This window comes from Acomys russatus, chromosome 16 (assembly GCF_903995435.1).
Source record: "Acomys russatus chromosome 16, mAcoRus1.1, whole genome shotgun sequence".
NCBI lineage: Eukaryota > Metazoa > Chordata > Mammalia > Rodentia > Muridae > Acomys > Acomys russatus.
In genome coordinates, this window is record NC_067152.1 from 46,358,255 (window position 1) to 46,373,713 (window position 15,459).

Consider the following 15,459-nt stretch of genomic DNA (forward strand, 5'->3'; position numbering starts at 1 on the left):
CCCGCTGTTGTAGAGGGCCTTGAGGCTGACTGGAGAGTGGTGGCCTAGAGCTGCTGTGATGGGTCTCAGAAATGTAGAAAGAGGTCCGGGTACTTGGTGTTTGGGGGGCAGGGCAGTAGAGATGCTGGCCATTGGTGACCCTGGAAACTGGTGCCCAGGGAGTCATTGGGAGTATGGAGCATGCTGTGTGCCCTCCTTGTCCCCAAGATTCTGGCCAAGGAGCCATCTGTGAGTCTTCAGTCTCCTGTCCCCAAGCACAGCTAAAGGCTAAGCACAGGATTCCTGGTTTCTGGGCACCTCACTCAGCTTAGTCTGCCTTCTCCAGACATAGTAGGCTCAGTGCACACCTCAGGAGGCCAGGCCAGGAGACAGATGGTTAGCGCACCCTCACCAGCTGCATGCTGGCCCTCACAGAATACAGACTTTCAGGGACAGCTGAGGGGTGTGGAGGGAGAGGGTACCCGGTCAGTACTGGGCCTGGGGGATTTTACCAACCAGGGCTCAGGAGGTGGAGGGAGGTGTTCTAGGCTTGAGGAACCAGGCAGGGGCCTGTGTGTCTTGGTTTTTCTGCAGGTGACTGGTAGAGCTGCCTTGCAGAAGACAACGCTTCAGTCACTGGGCCTAACAGGCGGTAGTGCCACCATCAGGTAGGCTTGCTGGTCTGTTTAGTTAAAAAGGAGCGGAGGGCTAGGTGTGGCACATGCCTGTAACCCCAGCACTAACCCTGAGGCTGAGCTGTGGGGGCCAGTATGAAAAAGCTGAGAAGGAGCTGTGCCTGGGATTGGGAACGTGGGCAGTGCTGCCCTCGCGGTGACCGGCGACATAACTGCATTCGGGGAGCACTGCTTCCAGCCAGTTTCTCACTCTTCCTCTGGAGAGAGGACAAGAGGATTTCAGACGGGACCCTAAAGGAGGAAGGTTCACTCTATGGTGTTAGACTCACTCTTCTGCTCCCCAGGTTTGTCATAAAGCAGTGTGACACCACAGGCAAACAGGAGCCCATCTCAATCAGAAGCAAGGCTGCAGGAAGTCCAACCTCCTCCATGTCAGCTGACCAGACGTCCAGTAGCCCCTCACTGCCTTTGAACCCTGGAGAGTTCAGTAGGGGAGATCTGAACCATCAGGGCGATGCAGGCACCTCAGGGACCAGCCCTGGGGGTGGCCCAAAGCCAGCAGATGTTCAGGCAAAGCAAAGCACAGAGGAGCCTGCGTCTGCGCCGTTCGTTCCCTTCTCTGGTGGGGGCCAGCGCCTGGGGGGCCCTTCTGGGTCCATGAGATCCCTGACTTCACCTTCAGCCAAGTCACCCAAGCCTTTCTCTGGCCCTGGGGGCCCTTCTAAGCCCAAGAAGTCAAAGCCTGGAGAGGAGGAGCCCCAGCAGGAGCCTGAGCCGGTAAGGAGTGCACTGAGCCTCAGTGGGCAAGACTGGACTCTGGCCGTGCTGGCTGTGGTGTCCGCAGGTAGTCCAGGCATCTCCTGGGCAGAGACTTGTTCTGTCTGAGCTTCCTCTTGAAGCATGCAGGTCTGTGAACTGTCCAGATCATCACAAGGATGTTCGTGCCACCCACATGTCCACCTCCATGGGGCGACTGAGAACAGCATCCACCCTCTTCTGCCTGGTTGGGGGTTTTGATGATGTGAAAATGGCTTTGAATTTGATTCAAGTGTCCCATGCCAGGCATCTTTCCTGTCGTCCTCGTCTTGTTGCTGGTCAGCAGGTTCGACACGTAGGTAGAGCTTATGTGAGGTAGAGTGAGTTGTGTAAGGCTGGCAGTGGGCCTGTCTGCGGTCAGGATAGCCGCACCTTCACGGAGAGCGTAAGCAGGGCCCTTGAGCTTGCTGGTGGGAATGGCTTTGGCATGGACAGTGCTGCTGGCTGCTGGTCACCTTAGCTGGGCCTGAGAGCAGCTCATTCCCGAGGCCTTAGGACGTGGCCCACTCGGTGTCCCTGGCCTAGAATGACCTGTGCTGTGTTACTTCCGTTGTATGCTTGCCTGTGCTGTGTTACTTCCATTGTATGCTTGCCTGTTGTGGTTGTTGTTGTTTTTCGAGACAGGGTCTCTCTGTATTGCTTTGGCTGTCCTGGACTTACTTTGTAGACCAGGCTGGCCTAGAACTCAGAGAGATCCTCTTGCATCTGCCGACCTGATTTCTGGTTGGTTTTCTTGAGGTGGAGCTCATCACGGCGCCCCTGTTGCTGTGTGTTCCCATTGCAGTGGGCATCCATTTAAACAGTTTTGCAAAACAGCTTGCTTTTTGAGGTTTTTTGTTTTGTTTTGTTTCTTTCCTGTTTTTGTTTTTTGAGACAGAGTCTTACTACTGTAGTCCAGGCTGGCCTTGAACACACAGAGATCTGTCTGAGTCATCCTCCTTTGTTGCTGGAATTAAAGATGTACACCACCATGCCTGACATAGCTCTTTGTCCTAATTGTGGGTCTGTCTTTGAGCTGTAGTTGTTGCTGTCCCCAACTGGCTAATGGCCCAAGCCATCAGGAGGACATGGTGTGGGCCACTGTTGGTCTTTTCCTGCCTTCAAGGCTTGTGTAGTTTTCACTTGCTCATTTTTGGAACTCTGTAAGTGAGGCAGAAACCTCCACTGGCTTCTTGGAAGTGATGTGCTGTGTGTTCCCATCTGCACACGTTTGGGTTCCAGGTGTGGCATTTGCTTGTCCTCAGGTCCTCTGAACCACATGAGAGTACCCTAAACTTCACTGAAGATTTCCTCAGAAAATACCGGAAGTTCCTAGACTGTCAGCTCGGCTCTTTCCCCAGTCTTCCAGAGTTCAGCCAAGCAGGACTTCATTCAGCAAGACCTGTGGTTTCTGGCGCAGGGCTGGAGAGGGTCTCTCTCTGGCCAGCACATTGTCTGAGGTTAGCTCTGGGCCAGGCTGTGAGGCGACCGTGGCCTGGAGCCTTATGTAGCTGGTGTCTTAAAGGAAAGAAGATTCGTTATTTATTTTCCTCTCAAATTAAAAAAAAAATTTTTTTTTTTTTAAAGACAAGGTCTCACTATGCAGCCTGGCTAGTGTGGAATTGCTCTGTAGATCAGGCTGGCCACTTCACTCAGAGATCTCCCTCTCTGCCTCCTGAGAACTGGGATTAATACTATGTGACACCAAAAGTATCTATTTTAATGTTTCCATGTGTGTGTACAATACGTATTATGTTTTGCAAGTATGCAGGCACAAGTGTGCATGGTGTGGGTATGTGTGCACATGTGTGCACAGGCATGTAGAAGCCTGAGGCTGATGTCCAGAGTCATCCCTTACTCACTGAGGCAGGCGCTCACCCATGTGACTGATTTTGCCAGCTAGATTGCTCTGGGGATCCCTTGTTTCTGTCTTTGGAGGCTGGAATCACAGCTGGGCTGTCATGCACACCTGGCGCCCCCACCCCCCACCCCCAAGGCAGGGTCTCTCTGTGTAGCCCTGCTTGTCCTGGACTCACTCTGTAGAGCAGGCTGGCCTCAAAACCACAGAGATTCGCCTGCCTCTGCCTCCTGAGTGCTGAGATCACAGGCGTGCGCCCCACACCCGGCTCACACCTGGCATTTGTGTGGGCTCTGAGGATCTGAGATCCCAGCCCCTTGCTTGTTCAGCAAGCGCCATAACCGCTCAAGCATCTCCCTGAGATAGGTCTTGAGAATGTAGCCAGAATGACCCTGAACTTGAGACCCTCGTATCTCATCCATCTGTGGACCACCAGGCCTGGCTTAGAGGTTTTTTCATTGAACACAAGTTTCCTGCCTGGGATGTCCTCGGCAAGGCAGCTTCCTCAGGCCCAGACCCAGAGCCACTCTCTAAAGTGATCCGGGTGCAGACAGTGCCCCCACTTGCACACCGCTCCTCTCTTCAGAGTGGGCCTGCTTGCACCTGTGCTCGTATCCCAACGGTGGTGAGGCTTGGAGACAGGATGCCCCATCAGGTGCTGATGCGGTGGACAGGCGGACCCTGACGTCCCTGCCATCCTGGCCCAGGGCTTACATTCAGACTCACTGTGGGTTTGGAGACAGGTTTAGAAACAGAGCCTCACCAGCAGGGAAGGCGCCTCCTGGGGTTCTCGCCTTGTGCACCTTCGTTTGGCCTCCTTCAGCATCCTGTTTTAGGGCAGGTCCCCTGCCATGGATTACTGAATTATCCACCAAGACTTGACCCTCCTCCTCCTCACCTCGCTCCTGCCCAGCACTTCCGGATCCCAGGGTTGCTGTGCTTGCTGACAGGTTCATACCAGGTCCTCAGTGCCTTGGGGTGTTGCTACATCTAACAGTTGCCAATGAGATGGGACACACACACACACACACACACGCGCGCGCGCACGCGCGCGCGCGCGCCAGAAGGGGGCATTGGGGCCTCTGGAGCTGGTGGTGTAGGCAGTTGTAAGCCACTTGGTATGGTCCTATGCAAGAGCAGTGAGCACTGTTGACTGCTGAGGGCTTAGAGTTGTGTTTCCTAACACTTCGTTTTTGGTGGCTGTGGTTGAGTGCACGCCTCCTTGAGTTCTTGGCTCCTGAGCTTTGCCTTCATGTTGTGGGTGTCCTTCAGCCTGCCTCTGTTGCGTTCCTGGTGCGTTGGTTGTGTTAGGTGAGTCACTGTGCCTGTGATGGCAAGAAAAAGCCTAGACTCTAGCTGCTTGGACCTTTGTTCCTGATCTTTGGTTGTCAGCGTTATCAGGGGGTGGCCTCTGCTTTGATCTCCTTTGACTCCATGTATTAATTTTTGTTCTCTGTATAGAGTGTGAGAGATTTCCCTGGGTTCCCCAAGTGTTTGGTTCTAGCCAGTCTTGCAGCACAGACTTGGGCCGCACAGCTTCCTCTTGCCCTGTCCCGGCAGCAGCCAGTCTGCGGGTGCTGGGATCATGGGCGTCCCCTCTAGTGGCTCCCTGCTGCTGCTGGGACTCATCTTGGAATAGCTGCCAGAGAGGTCTCCTCCTGGCCTTTCTTTGCCAAAAGTGACATGTCTCTTCAAGGACTTTATCCTTTCAAATAGTTTTCAGGATGTTAGCCAAGTTCCTGAGAAATTGCTGTTGGACATTGATGACGTGAGGTTGAGTTTCTGTTTATTTCACGTTGTGTCACCTTGGCTATGGACGTCACATTTCTTTTTGTGCGGCTGTCTTGTCATGGCCTTTAATGTAGGCCTTGGATACTTAAGGTCACTTTCTGTGGTATGAGGAACAGGATCGGGGCTCCTGCTGCGCTGCCACAGATGGCCCCTTTCTTAGTTCCAGGAAGTCTGCCTTCATTTTTGTTGGGGTCTCTGTGACCATCCTGACTTGGTTTTTCGATGTCAGACCCATCTTGTCTCTGAGTCTCTAGTGTTCTTTGAGTCAGGGCAGTCTTAGTGGAGGCCTTCCCTTGACCTTGGGGAACATTCTATAACTTAACTGTAAACAATCTTTATCAATCTCCTCAGTTTTCTAAAAGTTTTCTCTTCAGACATTGGTGTTGAGGCCTGCAGGCAGCTCTTCCATACCGACGGTGGGCCTATGAGTGCTGTCTTCTTCACCCCTCACCTTTGAGGTTTTGGGTAAACTTGGGCTAAGCCATTCTTGCTTCCGTGGTCAGTTGCCAGGGATCTGTTTCATTTTCGGCCACATGTAAGTTTAGGTTAACAGTTTATTTCTGACCTTTGCATTTGTAGTAACGGGGGAGACAGGCTGACAGGCTGTGCTCGCTTGCTTTCTTTCTTTCTTTCTCTCTCTCTCTCTCTCTCTCTCTCTCTTTCTTTCTCACTCTTTGTTTAGCCTGGTCGATGAGTCCCATCCTCCCTCAACACTCCACCTTCCTATATGCCAGCGCCTCTGGAGACTTGAAGGCCACATGCAGTTGGTGGCTACGACAAAGAGTAATAGTTGGACTCCCAGGGGAGGTTCCTGTGACTCCTCCTTGCTCAAGCAACAGCCCACACTGCCGTTGCCACAGAGCTACACATCACTGCTTATTTTATGCCATGGCTCCTGGGCCAAGTCTCTGTGCAGGGTGCCCTGTGGTTGTGTTGGTCCCTAACTCTGGGAGGTAGTAGTTACGGAAGGTCTGTGCTGCCTGCTGCCAGCCCTGTCCAGCAGTGCAGCCGTTCTTCTCAAGGCTTGTGTGTACCCTGAGCATACCTGCATGGCATTGTGCTTTGGCCTTTTCAGGTCCTACCTCTGGAGGGCTCCTGACCCTTTGTCTGACTTGTCCCAGCTGTCCCTGCTCTGGCCTCTGTCTGGTCACATCCTCTCACCCAGTTGTTTAAGTGTCCGTTTCGTCAACATCTGTGCAGGATAAAATAGTAAAGGCACCCATAGACTTTGGATGAGGTAGATGAGGCTGTGGACAGCCCTAGTACTGGCTGGAGACCAGAATCCATTGTGGGACATGGGGAGGAAGTGATAACATAACAGCCCAATTGGCCTGGGGTTGGGCCAGTGTATCTGCCCTCTTAGGCAGGCCCTAACCCTAACCTTCCCTTCCTGAATCTCCCTTTGGGCCCCCTTTGTAACTTGCATAAGGGTGACCTAAGGATGTACCTTTTTCAGAGAGTTTGTATGGCTAATGCTCGATTCCCACTTTATTTCCTGTGTGTGCTGCCGAGGTGGCCACCGTGTATTGAGGAAAGGCCTCCCGTGTCCTGTTTGCTTAGAGCTCAGCTGCCCATTCCTGTGTGAGCTGTGGTACGGTAACGTGGTCCTGTTGGCCGTCAGGCAGTCCCTGTTTGGGCCCCTCGCCTAGTGGCTCTGAGGACAGTTTATGACTTCAGGGCTGAGGGTGTGATAGAACCCAGGGCAAGGTGCTTTGAGCCCACTGCTGAGGGGCTGACACTGTCAGTCAGGGACATTACTTGGGTGGCCAGTGGCAGGTTATAGTGCTGGTGCCAGTCTGACTAGCTTCCGTGTAGACACCACTTGAGGCCCTCACTCCTGCCTATTGTCTCACATCTGAGGGGGAGGGGGCTGCTTACCTGTGTCCCTAGGGGGTGAGTGGTCACTCTTGTCCACCTCTTCAGAGCCTTGCTCACCTATTTGCTCATGGCTCTGAGTTCCAAGACTGTCCTTATGGCGCAGTTCACCCTGGAGTAGGGAGGGAGCGGCGCCTTGCTGAACCCTGCCCTGTGCAGTCTGGCTAATACGAAGTCCTGCGTCCAGAGTCAGATTGAAAGCAGATCCATGTGGTTAGGGAGAGCTGGCTCCAGGGCCTTGGTCATCTGTTTAAGGGGCAGGCAGCTGTCTTTCTCCCACCTAAAGGTGCCAGTCTTTAGTCTCTTGCTCCCTCTATGCCAGCTTGAACCCATTCCTGACTGCATAGTGGGTGCAGCAGTTCAGGGCAGTTGGCAAGCAGTCACTGTCTCTGTCAGGCCCCCAGCCAGCAGGGTTGTTCATGGAGGGCGTCTGCTCTGCCTGTGCTCTTCTGCCTGTGCTGCTCTGCCTGTGCTCCTCTGCCTGTACTCTCTGCCTGTGCTGCTCTGCCTGTGCTCCTCTGCCTGTGCTCCTCTGCCTGTGCTGCTCTGCCTGTGCTCCTCTGCCTGTGCTGCTCTGCCTGTGCTCCTCTGCCTGTACTCTCTGCCTGTGCTCCTCTGCCTGTGCTGCTCTGCCTGTGCTCCTCTGCCTGTACTCTCTGCCTGTGCTCCTCTGCCTGTACTCTCTGCCTGTGCTCCTCTGCCTGTACTCTCTGCCTGTGCTCCTCTGCCTGTGCTGCTCTGCCTGTGCTCCTCTGCCTGTGCTCCTCTGCCTGTACTCTCTGCCTGTGCTCCTCTGCCTGTGTTCCTCTGCCTGTGCTCCTCTGCCTGTACTCTCTGCCTGTGCTCCTCTGCCTGTACTCTCTGCCTGTGCTCCTCTGCCTGTGCTCCTCTGCCTGTGCTGCTCTGCCTGTGCTCCTCTGCCTGTGCTCCTCTGCCTGTACTCTCTGCCTGTGCTCCTCTGCCTGTACTCTCTGCCTGTGCTCCTCTGCCTGTGCTCCTCTGCCTGTGCTCCTCTGCCTGTACTCTCTGCCTGTGCTCCTCTGCCTGTGCTGCTCTGCCTGTGCTCCTCTGCCTGTGCTCTCTGCCTGTGCTCCTCTGCCTGTACTCTCTGCCTCTGCCTTTGATCTGAGAGCCTTGGCAGCTGATTGATTGTGGAGCTGCCCCCACCCCACCCCACCCCTGCCTTGAGCTTCTTGTCACCAACAGCCCCACACCCAGAGGGCTGGCTGGCCACATGCATCTGCTTTGTGTCCCTACTCAGTCTTTGGGGGAGGGGGACGGGAACAAAACAGAACTTTTTTGGGGAACTTCAAAGGTACACTTTAGTAATCAAAAAGAGTTTCCAAGTTTCCCATTAATGTTTTGCCTGTGTGTGGTTTTTGGATTTAAATAAAGACTCAGAAGAAAGAGACAGGATAAAATACAGGCAGGTCCTCGCTGAGGCCCAGGATGGTTCACAGAGCCCGGCGGTTCCTGCCTTTGATGTCAGACATTAATTATTAGAAGGTAGTTTTACTGGCGATCAGAACCGGGCTCTGGGAGAGGCTGGGGCTGCCCGGCGCCCCCTGGCCATGTCCTTTGAAGTCCCTCCACAGCCCAGGAGGCCGCCTTGTGAGCTCCAGCTCACTTGCAGGCCGGTCACAGCACATGACACCCCCTTGCCTGCAGCCTCCCCAGCAGCTGGCACAGGGGCCAACTCTGATCAAAGGCCCTGGATCCTTCTGGGCAGGACTGGCTGCCCCTCCCCCTCAGGGGATTTCCTTCATGTCTGCCCCACGTGCCCTGCACACACAGCCTGGTTCACCCTCCGTACCCTGGGCTGGTGGCTGGTTACTGCTAAGGGGCCGACAGGGATCTGTAGTAGGAAGCATGAAGTGCCAGGCTTGACGATTGTGCTGGATTCACGATGCCAGCCGGGGCAGGGCGGCAGGTGTCTGTGGAGGGCTGGAGCCCGGGGCCCCTGGACGGGGACTCTGAGACTCTAGTTCTCTGCCCTAGGGGCTCCTGTTTCTGTCATCTCCAAAGTCTGGCCTTGGGCTTGCTGTGCTCCAGTGTCTGTGGGGTAGCCCTCAGGCTCTGAGGACCCAGCTCACTTCCTCTGAGAGCTGCAGCCTGCACCTTCGTTGGAACATCCACTGAGGCTTTGCAGTGGCCAACCGAATGTCGGGTTTTTGCTTGTTTTGTTTTATTTTAAAGACTTATTTATTTATTATTTATTGCATATGAGTGTTTTATCTGCAGAAGAGGGTATCAGATCACATTATAGATGGTTGTGGTTGCTGGGAATCAAACTCAGGACCTCTGGAAGAGCAGGCAGTGTTCTAAACCACTGAGCCATCTCTCCAGCCCATTTTGTTTTATTTTAAACATTTTGTTTGTGTTTGTTTGTTTCTCTGTTTTAGAACCAGGGTTATACTATGTCGCCTTGGCTGGCCTGGAACTTGCTATGTAGACCAAACTAGTCTCAGTTTCAGTTTCAGAGAGACATGCTTGTCTCTGTCTCCTGAGTGCTGGAATTAAAGATGTGTGCCACTGTGCCCAGCTCATCGTCATTTTCAATAATGTGCGTGTCTGTGTGTGGCTGCGAGTACATGTTTGCAGTACCCACACATGCCAGAAGAGGGCGCGGGGTCATAGAGCTGGAGTTCCAGGTGGTTGTGAGCCACCCACCGGTGTGAGTTGTGAGTTCTGGGGACTCAGGGTCAGCTTTCTGCAGGAGCAGCACATGCTCTTAGTGCTGAGCTATCTGGCCAGGTGCTTGCGCTTCCCCGGGTAACTCAGGGCCCTCTGTGCACTGCACACGAGCAGCAGAGAGTGGTCCAGGAGAGCAAGGGCCCTGTTGCTCCACCCGGCCTGGTGCTGAGTGCTCCAGGGTTCATCGTGGATGCTTGTCGTCTGTTGTTTGTTTTTATTTTTTTAGACAGGGTTTTATTATGTAGCCTTAGCCGGCCTGGAACTGACTCTGTAGACCAGGCTGGCCTTGAACTCACAGACTCCTTCTGCCTCTTCTTGAGTACTGGGATTATAGATATGCCCCAGCAGACCCAGCATGGAGGGTTGTCTTTCCTGATCCCCAGGAGCAGGGGCCAGACACACCCAGGCCATCCCTCCCTGCACTGACCCACCCTTAGCTTTAGTGAGGTGGTAGATGCCTCTGAGGCAAACATGCTCCAGATGTTTGGGTTTCAGTGCTGCGGCTGAGGGTTTGCAACTGTGCTCTGCATGTCGTGTGTGCGCCCCTCCCCCAGGCGGGTTTCTCTGTAACTCTGGCCGTCCTGGAACTCACTGGGCTGGCCTCAAACTCGGAGATCCACCTGCCTCTGCCACTTGAGTGCTGGGAGGACTAAAGGTTTGCGCCTCCCCCGCTTTGGTCGTTTCTTTGAGAGGGAGGTCATTCATGCCCACAGCAGAGAAGCTGAGCAGCAGCTGAGGGACATGTGCTTGGAAATGAAAGCTGCCCTGGCGCTGTGCTGGGTCAGATTCGCCCGCAGGTGTCTTGAAGACGGGCAGCCCAGAGGGTGCTGAGTCAGTCTGGCCTCCTGCTCTGGCACAGCTGTCTCCTGCTGTGCTGCCCAGGGCCTTTGATGGTGTCCCTGTGCTCAGGCGCCTCCCTCATAAGGGTGGCTGAGCCCTGTGAGTGACTGGGAGGTTTGGCCTGCATCCCTCTTGTAATGACTCATGTAAGCCCAAAGCCTGGGGGGAGGAGGGGAGCGCGTCACATTCCCTCCGCCAAAGCCATTGTCAGCGCTGGCGGGGCTGAGGGAAAGCAAGCAAGGGGGCAGTGGCCATCACGGAAAAGCTGAGATTGAGGTCACCTCTAAAGAGTGCTCACATTTTTTCTTCATTTGTCATCATGTCCTGGAAAATCACTGTCAAAAAGGAGGACTTAGCAGGCCCATTTCTAATGTGAGTCCAGGGAACCGCGGAAGCCACCAGACCCTGCCATGGCTGGGCAAGCCAGGCTCCAGTGAGCCCTGTCCCCAAAGGCTCTCTGCTTGGCGTGGCCCTTTATTCCCTATTTCCTACTGACCCTGGGGTGGCCCCTGCCTGGACATTGCTCACACTGGTGCCCACCTGGCCCTCAGGGGTCTCTCCTCTGTGCCCCTGTGTCCTAGCTCTCAGATGCTTGGGGTCAGGAGTGCTGGGGTTTGTGCATATGGGCGACGACTGCTTTCTGTCCTGCTCAGCTGCTCCTGCCTATAGCCTGCCCACCTGGCCTCCCTTCTGGTCAGTGTGCAAGACCCACTGCTAGCCAAGACTCAGACTCTGTTGTGTTCCTGGGCTCCCTGGAGCCAAAGCCTCCTGTGTGGGCTTTAGTGACAGGTCTTTCATCCCAACGTCAAGCCATCATAACCCCACCGACAGGGAGGCCACCCACCCTCCATTTGTGCACTGTGCCTCAGTTTCTTCACCAGTCACATAGCAACCGTAACACGCCCTCACCCTGTAGGCTTATTTTGAGGACTTGAGGCCAACATGCACGGGCCTCCTGGGGACAGGCTCTTTGGGAGGTCCTTCACACTGCACCCCCTCATGCCGCACCCCCTCACACCCCACCCCCTTCACATTGTACCCCCCTCACACCATACGCCCTCACGCCACACCCCCTCACACTGTACCCCCTCACACCGCACCCCCTTCACACCGCACCCCCTTCACACCGCATCCCCTCACACTGCACCCCCTTCACACCGCACCCCCTCACACCGTACCCCCTCACACTGTACCCCCTCACACCACACCCCCTCACACCGTACCCCCTCACACTGTACCCCCTCACACCGTACCCCCTCACACCGTACCCCCTCACACTGCACCCCCTTCACACCGCACCCCCTCACACCGTACCCCCTCACACCGTACCCCCTCACACCGCACCCCCTCACACCGCACCCCCTCACACCGTATCCCCTCACAACCGCACCCCCTCACACCGCACCCCCTCACACCACACCCCCCTCACACCATACCCCCTCACACCGCACCCCCTCACACCGCACCCCCTCACACCGTACCCCCTCACACCGCAACCCCCTCACACCGCACCCCGAACCGCACACCGTACCACACCACAACACCCCCTCACACCTACCCCTCACACCGTACCCCCTCACACCGCACCCCCCTCACACCGTACCCCCTCACACCGTACCCCCTCACACTGTACCCCCTCACACCGTACCCCCTCACACCGTACCCCCTCACACCGCACCCCCTCACACCGTACCCCCTCACACCATACCCCCTCACACCGCACCCCCTTCACACCGCATCCCTTCACATTGTACCCCCTCACACCGCATCCCTCAACGCACCCCCTCACACCGCATCCCTTCACATTGTACCCCCTCACACCGCACCCCCTCACACCGCATCCCCTCACACCGCACCCCCTTCACACCGCATCCCTTCACATTGTACTCCCCTCTCCACACCACACCCCCTTCACACTGCACCCCCTCACACCCACCCCCTTCATATTGCACCCCCTCACACCACACCCCCTCATACCACACCCACTTCACACCGTACCCCCTTCACACGGCACCCCCTGTTCCTTCATTGGCTTGTCCTTGGGAGCCTCCTGCTAGGCTTCTCATTGTGATACCAGGAGCCCCTTAGCTTCCCAGGCACAGCACATTGGGGCACGGCCTTTAGTGTCCTTCCCACGGCACACGGGGGCACTAGGGTGTCACTGTTTTGGTTGGAGGCGTGGCAGGACAGCCCCTTTCTGCTCCTTCAGGCCCCAGCAGCGCTCTGGTTGTCTCACTGGCCCTTCACAGCTGTCCCTGTGCTTTTCTCTCTCTTGATGTCTCATCCCCAGAGCTGAATTCTTTATCGTAAGTACACCTAGGATGGGGATCAAGGGTTAACACTGTCAGGATGGCACAGGGGAGCCAGGCACTGGCAGAGCATACCAAGTAATCTGGGTCAGGCATGGCTAGGGGACAGCGTGTGGCCTCTGCACTGGTGACTGTCCTGTTGCAGCCCCTCCCTGCCCAGCGGCTCTTGGGAGGACTGTGAGGCCGATAGAGTTTCTGCACTGGGTTCCCTGGCGTCTCCTGCTGCCACTGCTGGCAATGTGGTGCTTCCAGACAGCTAGCCGCAGACCTCGTGCGGTGTCATGGCAGATTTTAGAGCCTTGGACCCTTCTGTAGCTGCTCTCTTGGCCTGATCCTTGCCAGTAGGTGCCAGTGGAGCCGTTAGCTTAGTGTTCCTAGGTTGTGACAGAGCTGTCCCGCACAGGCTCTTTGACATCTCCTCTGGTCCCTGGGCTCCCATAGCTTGTGATACTTTTCTGAGTAAACCAGGGAGAAGGGCAGTTGAATGAAACAATGAAAGATGGCAGTTTTATTATTCTGATTAAAGTCAGCAGCCCATGGACAGTGTGATGCTGTTGTCCCCGTATCCCGGAAATGGCTAGCAGTCTACCGTCCTTCCTGCTGCCCTCAGGCTGTTCCTAGGGAGGCTCCAGAACTGGCAGCAAGAGAGCCTGCCCCACTCTCCTCTCTTCTTAGCCTGAGTGCCTGAGGCTACATTTGCCTTCAGATCCTAGGTTGCCACCACCCAGCCTAGACCGGCTGTTCATGGACACTGTTGCTCATAGCTCAGGATGTGCCTGGGTGAGCTCTTGGCCTGCTGGAATGCAGGCGCTGTGGCCACGGAGGCAGCCTGGTGCCTGGCATCGTGTTATAAAGACCTCTGGAGCAGACTGCCCGCAGTGGCTACTGCATGGCTGTGGCTTTAAAGGGGCAGCACCCTGGGTCCACGGTTAGCCACCTGTGGGCCTGCCCAGGCCTTGGCCAGTCTTTTTAGCCATGTAGCCCGAGGTCAGCTGGTCTCCCAGGCTGGAGCAATATGACAAAGCTTAGTAGATGTAGGGGTATGGTGTCTGTGGACAGTATCTAATGAGAGGACTTCCCAGGAGACATCTGGGACATGTATACACCAAAGTCCATCCAGTCGGGGCAGATTGAGGGTGAGTACCTTGGTCCTGGCTAGGGTCAACCTCCTTGGTCCTGAAGGCATCCGTAGAATGATGGCAGAGGGCAAGAAGGGGACGCTTGGTTCTAGGGCCAGACAGCCTGTCCCAGGTTGTCAGCATTTCAGGGCCTGGCTCGGGGCATTACAGTTGTTTTGTGCCCAGCATGGGCTCTGCCAGCCCAGGGGGCACCTTGGTCAGGCCTGGCTCCATGGGGTGACGCTAGCATGGAGGAGGTATCCCATCCCCCTGGGCACCCCACATGGACTGGGCCTGCCTTGTAATTTTCATTGCCATTGATGCCAATTAGGAGTGACGCCGTCCCTTCCTCTGTCCCCGGGTGGGCAGAGGAATGGCCAGCTTGCTCCCTAGGGAGGGAGAGGTGGAGCCAGCCTGGCTCTAGGGCTGTGGCTGAGAGAGAGGGCAGTAGGGGCAGCTGGCTGGGTTTTTTGCCAACACTCTAATTTGGTGGCTTCCACTATTCCTCCTTTTTGGAACCCCTGACGTGGCCTCCAACAGGGGTACAGCTCCCCAAGTTGGTTTCCTGATCTTGAGGTTCTTCCATTGAGGCAAGAAATATATTAGGGAGCCGGGCGTGGTGGCACACGCCTTTAATCCCAGCACTCGGAGGCAGAGGCAGGCGGATCGCTGTGAGTTCGAGGCCAGCCTGGTCTACAAAGTGAGTCCAGGATGGCCACGGCTACACAGAGAAACCCTGTCTCGAAAAACCAAAAAAAAAAAAAAAAATGTTAGGACACCCCCTGGGCCACTCTGAAGTGCACTTCCCATGGGCAGCACCGATGCCCACTGAAGGCTGAGCATCTCCACCTCAGACCTCCTAAACACTGCTGTCCCGAGCCCTCCTCTGGCCCTGTGCTACACAAAGGCTATGGAATGGTTTGCTGGGACAGGGAGTCTCCGTGGCTGTTCCAGCTGTGGGAACATACGCATACATGCACACACTGAAGCCATGTCACCTGAATTCCTATGTTCACAGCCCGTTGATCGAGATCCTGTGGTGTGCCACCCTGATTTGGAGGACCTGTTGCAGCCTTGGCCAGCAGAGGTACCTGATGAGTTCTTTGAAGTGACTGTGGATGATGTGAGGAGACGCCTGGCTCAACTCAAGAGTGAGCGGTGGGTGCTCCTAGCCCCATGGTTATCTCCAGTGGCTCTCCTCTGTGGCCTCACCCTGGATATCTCCAGTGGCTCTCCTCTGTGGCCTCACCCTGGTCCTTCCTACCCTCTGGGGGAGAAGAGTCCTTTGGGCTTCGGAGAGCAAGGGGAAGGCAGTTGCTTTTTGGGCTCAAGGTGAGGAGCTTTTCTGTTGAGACCTGACTGTGGTCCTCTTCACCACAGAAAGCGCTTGGAAGAAGCCCCCTTAGTGACCAAGGCCTTCAGGGAGGCTCAGATGAAAGAAAAACTGGAACGCTACCCAAAGGTAAGCAGTGACTTCCCTAAGTTCCTGTGGGGAGGACACACCCCAGCAAGTGACTATTTTGTGGCCAAGGGTAGTTCACAGGTTAGGCAGCCCCAGGCTTGCA

The 15,459-nt window shown here is 55.6% G+C and overlaps 1 protein-coding gene across 1 annotated transcript in view; it reads left to right on the forward strand.

The window, feature by feature from the left end:
• Window positions 1-15,459, forward strand: part of Aspscr1 (ASPSCR1 tether for SLC2A4, UBX domain containing) — a 36,516-nt gene that overhangs the window by 14,510 nt on the left and 6,547 nt on the right. Inside the window, exons 6-9 of the mRNA XM_051159232.1 lie at window positions 574-647; window positions 959-1,391; window positions 14,913-15,052; window positions 15,275-15,356. Coding sequence (XP_051015189.1) covers window positions 574-647; window positions 959-1,391; window positions 14,913-15,052; window positions 15,275-15,356 — 729 coding nt within the window. The remainder of the gene's footprint in view (window positions 1-573; window positions 648-958; window positions 1,392-14,912; window positions 15,053-15,274; window positions 15,357-15,459) is intronic.